This window comes from Apis mellifera, linkage group LG7 (assembly GCF_003254395.2).
Source record: "Apis mellifera strain DH4 linkage group LG7, Amel_HAv3.1, whole genome shotgun sequence".
Lineage (NCBI taxonomy): Eukaryota > Metazoa > Arthropoda > Insecta > Hymenoptera > Apidae > Apis > Apis mellifera.
In genome coordinates this window covers 8,790,770-8,801,353 of record NC_037644.1, presented here as the reverse complement: position 1 = coordinate 8,801,353, position 10,584 = coordinate 8,790,770, and the positions used below count along the sequence as shown (strand labels likewise).

The 10,584-nt window shown below is 32.8% G+C and overlaps 1 protein-coding gene across 1 annotated transcript in view; it reads left to right on the top strand.

Annotated features, from left to right (window-relative positions):
* The window catches only part of LOC725936 (titin homolog), a 79,916-nt gene that overhangs the window by 46,285 nt on the left and 23,047 nt on the right, over window positions 1-10,584 (top strand). The window contains exons 25-36 of the mRNA XM_026441700.1: window positions 71-425; window positions 702-950; window positions 1,020-1,169; window positions 1,473-1,802; window positions 1,984-2,156; window positions 2,239-2,359; window positions 6,939-7,102; window positions 7,965-8,186; window positions 8,849-9,102; window positions 9,479-9,642; window positions 9,718-9,988; window positions 10,240-10,491. Coding sequence (XP_026297485.1) covers window positions 71-425; window positions 702-950; window positions 1,020-1,169; window positions 1,473-1,802; window positions 1,984-2,156; window positions 2,239-2,359; window positions 6,939-7,102; window positions 7,965-8,186; window positions 8,849-9,102; window positions 9,479-9,642; window positions 9,718-9,988; window positions 10,240-10,491 — 2,705 coding nt within the window. The remainder of the gene's footprint in view (window positions 1-70; window positions 426-701; window positions 951-1,019; window positions 1,170-1,472; window positions 1,803-1,983; window positions 2,157-2,238; window positions 2,360-6,938; window positions 7,103-7,964; window positions 8,187-8,848; window positions 9,103-9,478; window positions 9,643-9,717; window positions 9,989-10,239; window positions 10,492-10,584) is intronic.

Genomic DNA, 10,584 nt, shown 5'->3' with positions numbered 1-10,584 from the left:
GAATGATAAAAAAAAAACTGTCAAATATCAAAAAAAAGAGAAAATTTATTTAAAAATGATTTTCTTGTAGCTTGCTCCGCGCGAGAAAGGAAAAAAGCCGTCATTCTGCACGAGATTGACGAATAGGACCGTAGGAGTTGGTATGAAGACGAGATTGACCTGCACCGTCCTTGGTCACCCGGAACCGAGGGTTTACTGGACGAAGGATGGAGAGAAACTCGACATAACCACGAACAAATATAAAACTCGATTCGATAACGGTATGGCTTACTTTGAATTGCACGAACCACTCCCCGAAGATTCCGGATTGTATACCTGTGTTGCCGAGAATGTTCATGGAATCGCGAGCACCGAATCCGCGTTAAAAGTTTATCCCGATTTCCAACCAACATTGTCACCCCCTACTTTCACAAGATCGATCAGAGGTGAGTAATTGTGTGTTCTAACTGAATATTTGTAAGAAAAAAAATATTAAGAAGAATTAACACGTGGTGTTAACATCAAGATCTATCTTTCGACTAATCTTTTAACTAATGAATTTTGAAACTCTAGCACTTTAGAAATTTTAAAACCTTTAAATGTGATATTTACAGGCTATATAAGATTTTGTAATTGTACGTAAAATAATATTGCTAGAATTGTAATATAATTTGAAAATATAAATTTTTATATTCACAGTATATATCGTATTAATATAACAGATACTTATCGATCATCTGACAATGAGTTGATCCTGGAGTGTCGAGTTCGTGGCAACCCAACACCTGTCATCTCTTGGTTGAAAGACGGTTGCATTCTTCGAGGCGATCGTTACAAACAAAGTTATCTGGACGATGGTATCTATCGATTAGAGATTGCTGCGCCTAAATCTACGGATAATGGTCGTTACACTTGCAGAGCGATGAACGATCTACGAACCGAAGAGATATCGCACATCGTTCAATTCAATGGTAACACGATTATTCCTTATTAAATATCTTTGACTAAATTTTCATTTAATAAAACGCATATTTTTCAAGAACGAGATCGACGAATCGTGAATAAACACGAGAAATTGTTCGACGATTACTTCAGCCTTGAAACTTACAAAAGGCCAAGATTCTCCAGTTATTTGAGCGACTACAGTGTTCCCACTGGCGGCACCATTGCCCTCCAAGTTGAGGTCAAAGGTACTAATAACAATTAATTGATCAATACTAAAATTTATAAAATTCAAAACTCACATTCGTTTTGAGAAAAAATATCTAATATAAAAATATTTAAAATTTCTACATACATGAAATTCAGATTAATAATTCATAATAATAAATATTTTATTACGCAAATATTGTGCAAGATCACTCTCTTAATAATTAATTACAATTATTAATTGATTCCAATAATAATCGCCAATTTTTATTAATAAATTCTAACAAATTGTAAAAAAAAATATAGACAAATATTTAAAAACAAATAATGGATAATTGTCACAGGCGTACCGGCACCGGAAGTCAGGTGGTTCCGCGGCGAGAGGCGGGAGCCAGTCTCGATACCAAAAGCGAAGACATTTACAGAATCCGGTGTTCACACGTTGGTTCTGCCCGAAGTGACTGAATCGGAGAAAGGCACGTACATCTGCAGAGCAATTAACGCTTACGGCCACGTGGACAGCATTGCCACGGTCGAAGTAATTTCACCGAGTGCGATCGATGGCGGGAAACCGGCCATGTTCGTTTCGAGGCCCTCGGAAAAATCGATCACGGTCAATTCTGGAGAGGACGTCAGTGTCTCGTTCAGAGTCACTGGAATTCCCAAACCACGAGGTGAATCCAACCACTCTTAATAACAGCAACAACTATTACAAAGTTAATAAAATAACACTGATAATAATAAATTATATAGAGACACGTCTTGTGAACATTGTGTCTTTCAATTCGAACATAATAAATTATCGATTGACTCGATTCACCAGTTAACAATTAATATGCTTAAATTCGTATTCAGTTACATGGATGAAAGGATTAAAAGACATCACGGACGGTCTCAGATCTCACAAGGAAACGATCGACGATTACGTGAGATTAACACTGAAGAGAGTGGTGGCAACGGACGAAGGCACTTATTGTATTCTGGTTAAAAATAGATACGGTTGCGACAGAAGTTTCTTCTCGATCAAGGTGAATTTAATTCTAATTCGACGTATTTAATTGAAATATTTAGTGCAAACGTGTGTGCATTTATTATAATCGTTTGTTTCAGGTGAAGCAACGTGCCAGGTCGCTGACACCCGACTGGAGTTCTTTGAGCAGCCGCACCGAGACCGGAAGTTTTCTTGGTCTGTCCAGTGAGAGCCGCGACGAGGAACTCTCTTACGTGAGGAGTAAGTATTTGTTCTGTTTTAATTTGAAAATATGAAAAAGAAAATTAAATTGCTATAATCAATTGGAGGATTGAATCAAGTAAGAGTGTAAATTCAAGAGGTAGATAGAAACTATGTTATTTTAAGTCATTTTAATTAAAGAATCTTAAAAATATATTTTTTTTTTACATGTACAAACAACTTACATTGTTAAAATTAATGGAATCTTAAATATCTTGTAACAATCATTGATTTCCAGTTATAAAGTTTTATTAGAATTGAATAAATATATATTAACGATGATAATTCGTTTAATATTCGATATTTGTTAATAATAACAAAAAGAAATTTTGATATCGAAAATTATGCCCTCTCCATAATAATTTTTCGTGAATATCTCTTTGCAAAATCGTGAATAATTTTACGGTTCTATCACATCGAAATGTCAAGCAGTATTAATTGCATTAAAACGTATAATCAAGCAATTATAATTAGAAGTTCTAGTGACAGTGACTGGGATTTTACTCATACACTTGGCTCAGATTTAAGTGGACATAATCCAAACGAGACCTGGATCATGACTTTACGCGAAATGACGTCAATGTCTAGGCTGATCATATGTCAAATTTATTCTGCCACCTCTCAACCATCAAAAGTTTTTTTGAGACTTTGATAAAGATACAGCTAATCTATTTTAATTTCGTCAATTTCATTTTTCTAATGAATTACATATTGTTAGAAAATTTTAAATAAGACAAAAATGTAGTTATACGTTTTCTAACAATGATTTTGTATAAACAAAAGTGAAACGTTAATAATGTTTAATTATTTTTGAAAAATAATTTTCATTTCTATATATAAAATTGTTGCAAAATATTTTTTTGATCGCAAAAATGCAAGAAGATGGATGATCATAATTTCCATTCCTTTAAATTATTATTAAATTTCGAAATATTCTAACAAAGAAATGATTTCTATTAATAATTAATTAATTATAATTAAAGGATAAATATTTTGAAAATTCGCCAAAATTCTTTGATTAAACATAAAGAAAATATGTTTTACATGGGAATATGGATAGCCTTAAATTTTTCAATGACATTTAAAATAAAAATTGCAATAAAAGATAATAAGATAAATTTCAACTGAAACGTGATGATCGTTCGAATAAAATTATATAAACATTTTTCGATTCACTCGAATATTTGAACTCGATGCTGGAACAGAGCCAAATGTGACGGTTCCTTGACCAAACCTTTAAAATATAAAACGGTATACTAAATAAGTGTAATACATCACAATGACAATGAAACGGAGAAGAAACTCGGATGGCATGATTAAATGCATACACAAGGAAGAGAATTTACAGAGGTTGGAAGGGAATCGCGATTCTCAAATTAGACTCAAAGGTCTCGAGGCCTGTTGTAAATTAATTTCAATGCAAATATTTGCATGATTCTAGATTGCACGAGAGACAAAAGTCCACCCTTACGCAAGTTTGATTAACAAGCTTTTATTATTATTAAAATCGAAAATCCTGGTTTTGGTTAAACTTTGGATGTGCATGAAGCAATTTTGATTTATTTGAAATGATGAATAAAATAAAGTAATACAATTTTTGTAATTCTTTTTGGGATGCTTTAGAATATCTTGAAATAATGATACATCAAAGACATCATCTTGAAAAATTGAAAAACTCTATTGCATGATGAGCTATATTTTAAAAAAGTGAAATCAATTCTTACAGTTTTCAAATCCTTATTTTGGTTAAACTTTGGATATGCATGAAGCAATTTTGATTTATTTGAAATGATGAATAAAATAAAGTAATATTTGTATACAATTTTTGTAATTCTTTTTTGTGATGCTTTAGAATATTTTGAAATAATGATACATCAAAGACATCATCTTGAAAAATTGAAAAACTCTATTGCATGATGAGCTATATTTTAAAAAAGTGAAATCAATTCTTACAGTTTTCAGTTCTTTTTTCCATTTTTTAATAAAACTTCATAATATAGTATGAAGTAAAGTAAAATATTCAAAATTTTGAATATTAATTTTACTAAAAAATAAATTACTTATGGTCCATTATGTTTATGGTCCATAAATTTTTATTAAAAGTTATTTCGTGTGAATTTCATTATAATACTCCTATGTCCACTGAAATTGCACGTAGATTTTATTTTGATAGATACAACTGTTTGAATAACGATATAATATTTCGATAAATCTTATGTTTAGATTATATATATCAGATATTGTAACAACATTATTATTCTTTTGTATTCATGTTTATATTTATTAGTGTTTATTTATACATAAAAACAATTATAGCAAAATTAAATATTCTATAAGAAATTACAATAGATTATTTGATGATAATATGCTTCCCCTCCCCCAAAACGTGCAAAAATAAACATAGCGAACTGTAGGAACACCTGATTCCTACAAAGTAGGCCATTCAATAAATAAACATTCTAGATCGTATTACGGAACTTGTAATTTTAGAGGCAGCGCACTTTCAAATACATCTCTTCTCTGTAAATTTAAGCAAAAAAATAATAATAACAATAATAATAAACAAATTTTCGTCTCATGGAAAGAAACAATAGAAATTGAGCTTAATCCAGGTTCGATAACTGTGAATAAAATTATTTTTTATTCGTTTTAAACACATTTGGAAATTGTATCAGCAACGATCAAGTAATCATGAAATTGACAAATATTTGAATATGAAAAAAGCAACTTTTCTTTTCAAAAAAGCAATTAAACACCTTAAAGATCAATACAATTAATAAAAAGCAACGATCAGTGAAATTACAAAACAGATACTTTTCACAAAAATTTGTTCACCATTCGAATGTGGATTTAATCCAATTACAAAAGCAAATTTACCATTTTTTCTACCTTTTTTTTTAATAACAATAATATTTATCATTTTTGATGTTGAAATTATTTTATTTTTACCAATTATTTTCTATCTAAAATCATCAAGAACAATAACAATAAACTGAATAATTTCAATTTTTCTTATTTTATTAATTATTACACTAATTTTAAAATGAATAAATAATTATTTAAATTGATTATTTTAATTAAATAATTACAATAACAATTACTAAAATAACATCACATTACAAGTGATAATAAATTATTCTCCCCTGAAAAACTGGATGAAAAAAAAAAAAGAAACAGAATAACTCAATTAAAATTAAAATAATCCAAAAAACGATTGGCCAAAAATGGACGCATATGTGCATATATCGATATCTGTCCTCTGAACTGTTATTTAATTACATTGGAAACAGTTGTTGCATTAAATCATCTTCAATGCCATAATGCGCGAGCACAATTGCCAACGAGTCGACAATAGTGTAACAATAAACGTCAACTCGTCGTCAAAATCTGGCGAGAATCTTGGATACAAAGTGGATCGTGGATCGACGATATGACGATCCCATCGATCCGTGAAACAAGCGACATCAAAATTCCAACAAAGTGTAACGATCGAGCTGCAGTACTGCGGATACACCACCTACGTGTACCTGCACCGATGGGAACACCTCACTCGGGTTATTTTCGGTGATTCCCCTCCTCAACATCCTCCACCGTCCACAAATTCGAAATTCAGTCGGCGTCGGGACGCGAGTCATCCCGTACGTCATCCCACTTTTTATTAACCGAGGCGAGGCTTCAAGGCAAATAAACATACGAACGCCTTGACACTTTTCTTCCCTCGAAAAAAATCGCCACGCAAGAAAGTAAAATTCGCAGTAAAATGAATAGCGTCGACGATTTTTGGAACTTTGGTTGTTGAAAGTTACGTATACGGGATTTTTCGATCTAGTGGAGGAATAGTAACGCTGATTTCGACGAAAATGATGAGAAGGGTGTGAAATGAAGCCGCACGATCATGGGATCGTCGTGACCGACGACGAGGACATGACGATCTCCCGTCTGAGGCGGTCGTGGTCCGAGAAGGATTGCTTGATCACGGATTTTTTGGAGTGTCTTTACGGGCATAGAGGTTAGATTGTTAAATTAGAAGAATTTGGTGAAAAGTAAATTTAAATATATTGGTTTCTTTTTCTTGTGACATCGTTTACGATCTTCTCGTGAGAGAAATTTCTTAAAATTAACGCGATTTTTATCTTGTCTTGGATCTGTTTTTAAGTGGCGAGAAGATTGTAAGCAGTACTTGGTTCAAGTTAAACAGTGAGATCATCGTGATTACGGTATAATATATGGCGATGCAATTATCAGTAATAAAATCAAATTCAACGTATACTTATAAACTGAACGTAAGAGGTTCATTTCATAAGATTCAAATATTATTAGTAAGATGTATTATTCTATTTTGGTATTTGGGAGTGTTAAGTTCTCGTAGAATTCTGGTTTCGAATCAGAAGAATGAATACTTGCCAGTTTTGAAAATCTACTTCTAACTATTTTGATATTAGAATCAAAATTTTATATAGAAAAGTATATATATTACAAAAATTTATATAACAAATAGATAAAATTCCTTGTAATTCTTTCTCTTCAGAATAATATTTTTCACTATTCAAATTCAAATCCCAATTCGTCTCCATTCTAGATGTTCCAGGGCCAATCACAAGCGAGCCAGTGGTGGTCGATGGGGGAAAGAATTGGCTGTCCTTAAGTTGGGGAAAAGCTGAAAGAAGAGGGCCAGCGCCTGTCATTGCTTACAGAGTTGATGCTTGGTTGTTGGGCAGTGATGGCGGTGCACGATGGGTCGAGGTATCACAGATATTCCTTATCATTCCCTCTCCATGTATAAGATTTCGAAAAGTTAAGCAATACGTGTGCTGAGAAATTGAAAAATTAAATTAAAACTTAACTTGAAAGGTATTAAGCATTAAAAAAAAAGTACCAATAATGGTAATGCAAATGCCAATTGGTATAATGTATGCAAAGCAGAGAATCGTGCCACGCTAGAAGTAAACTTGTTGACACGTCGAGGTCTCATACATTAAAATTAGATATTCTGAATTTTTATGCAATAACATGAGTTTTTTTTTTCTTCTTATTATGCATCTTTTCAAGGAGAACAAGTAAGATATATATATATATATATATAATATTATGCCATTTCAAAAATTATATGTATTTAAAATTTTATTTTATTTACTTATCATTGATACACCTTATTTCCATGTCGTTTATTATAGTATATAGTAACTTAATCAATGTTAATTTATTATAGGTATTATCGAATCAGGATAATTAATTATTGATTTTCTCCTTATTATAGAGTGAAATTTTATGCCTCTTTTTTTTTCTGACAGAAGAAAATAATAATAGAAGACTTGCAAGAAATTTAATAACCATTTGTCGTTAACTTAAGTTCATCTTCTTTCTCTTCCTGTTTAAAAATTCCAATTAATAAAAAATTATCTCGTGCAAGATTTTAATCACAAATTCACTGTTCTTTGATTCTTAATTAACTTTTTTAATTCCATTTATTCTACTAACCATTTCTCTTCCTCTTTTTCCAAAAAAACAAATTCTTTAATTAATTAATTAATTTTATTTCATTTTTTCCATCCTCGTCTATATTTGTTCCTCTCTTTTTCTCAATTCGATTTTATCCGAATATCAGCTGGGCATGACACCGATAAACGCGTTCGACGCGTTCAATTTGAAGCCTGGAGGCGAGTACAAGTTCCAAGTGACACCGAGAAATCGTTACGGATGGGGGGAGTCTGTCACCATGACGAACTCCGTCAAGGTCAGCGAGACCGTCGACCTTCCAGAGTTCACCAAGATCCTTCCAGGACAACTGAAAGTTCTCGAGGGTAGCTCGGTCAAATTGGAGTGCGAGGCAAGTGCACTATTATTAGCCAAGCTCCGTTTCCCCACTTTTGTTTCGCCCTATTTATTATTAAACTCGACACACAGATACGATTTTCACGCGTGAGTAAAATTTGGACGTGGCGGCTAGGAACAACAAGGATAATTAATCAGATGATTGTTGAAAGGAAATTTGTAGATATTATTTTGCAAAGGAATTTTTAAATTTAATTTCTTTACCATATATATCTATACAATTATTTTTCACAATATTTTTCACTGACATATTTCTCTGTTCTGAGTAATAAACAAGATAAATCTACAATTTGTTTAAAATAATTGATCTTAATGTAAATAAAAATACAATTTGTTACTTGAATCGTAACTGTGATTATGTATCTTTTAAGAATCGTGCTTTAAATTTATTTTTTTCATAGATAAAACTGTCACATCAGTGTGTCATAAAGTAAATACATTATATACACGTGTTCTCCATTGAACAAGTACTTTTCAATAAAATCAAAAACATTTATATCAAACGCAACTTTGCCACAAATTCTTTAGTTTAAAAAACAAGTTCCTGTGAAAAATTTAAAAATTTCTTTTTTCTTGTTTTTTAAGAAAGAGAGAATATAATTGTCACCAAAAAGATTCTTACGACTGGCCACATGAATCTGTGTAAAACTTTTACAGATCCGTGCTGACCCAAAGGTGGACATAAAATGGTACTACGAGTCGATGGAAATCGACCCAAACGGTGACCCAAGATGGTCGATCTCTCGTAGCGGGTCCAAATGTTGCTTCGCGATTGAGAAAGTTGAAGAGAAAGATAGTGGAAGATACGTTTGCGAGGCGGGTAATTCGGTCGGGAAGGTTTCGTCGTTCGCCAGATTGCTCGTCGTCGATGATCCAAAGATCATCGAGGCTGATGAGAAATTTAAATCGAGGTATAAATAATCGAGATCGGTGTTTAAATTAGTACATAATTTAGAGTTGCAAATTCTCTGTAACACTTTTTAACCAATAGAAAGCAATTTTAATCCTCGACAAAATCCTGGTGGAATAAATTAAGATAAGATTAAGAAAGGAGGGAAGAAAACGTGTAACGATAAATTGAAAAGAAATATTTCTCATCGATCGTATTTTTTTTTTAAAATTAATATTAATATCGTTGTCAGTTTCTTTTAATTCATATATATGATTTAAAATTCAAATTTTAAATAAATAATATTCCAAATTAAATATTCCATAAATAATAAATAGAATAACAAATGCAAATAATTTTTGCAAGTACGTCTATGTAAAATTTTTATTCATTCGCAGAGCTTTAGGGGACGAAACGGAGGACAGGCCACCCCAATTCACGATGAGAATTCGGGACAGAAGAGTGCAGATGTCTTATCCTGTGAGACTCACGTGTCAAGTGGCAGGGCATCCGGCTCCTGAGGTCACGTGGTACAAAGACAGCGCAGAGATTCGACAAGACGGTAAATAAAACTCTTTTAATTCGATGAATAAATATTCCGATCGGAAAGAAAAAGCGTGATCTCGTGATTTTGAAGAACGCCACGTATTCTGGAACAACGACTCGAATTTCCACACGTTGGAAATCATTCACTCGATGCTCGAGGACTCGGGTTGTTACACCGTAATGGCGAAGAACGCGAGCGGCTCTGTGTCCTGCCGATGCATCCTGGTCGTGGACAAAGGAATTCGCGCCTACATAGCCCCGGATTTCCTGTGCGGCCTGGATCCGGTTTATACCGTGAAATTAGGGGAAGATCTGAGGATGACTGCTCAAGTAGAGGCGTATCCCAGTGTCGGTATCGTATGGTAAATATCTGTAATTGGAAAAGGGGGAATCGATAATAACGATAATTTTCATGAAATAATAATTACAACAAAACATTTTATTAAAATCGATTTTTAAAATCATTTTTTTTAATTTTAATAAAATGTAACTTGATGTTTTTTCTATTATATGAAATTTAAGTTTTTAAAAATTCAAGCTTAAATAAAGAGTATAAAGAGATAATACTGAATGACGTTAAATTTTTATCAAAAATCAATTCGATATATTCCAGGCATCGAGACGGAATTCGTTTGCGGCCAAGCAGAAGAGCAGTGATGACCTTGAACCACGATGGTACGGTCGAATTGTCCTTGGGCAAGGTCACAGCAAGGGATGCCGGTGTTTATTGTTGCACAGCGACGAACGAGGTTGGATGCGCCGAGACATCGACACGGGTCGCCATTATTGGCGCTGAATCGCAAAATGATGAGGTGTCCGTCGATGGTGTGCCAACTTTGACGGTCATATCGACGCCGGACGTACCGTGAGCTCGATATAATATTCATCTCTCATGACGATTATTTTTCATTCGAGATAAAATATTAAAATTAGATTCAATGAACTCCGATAATTACAT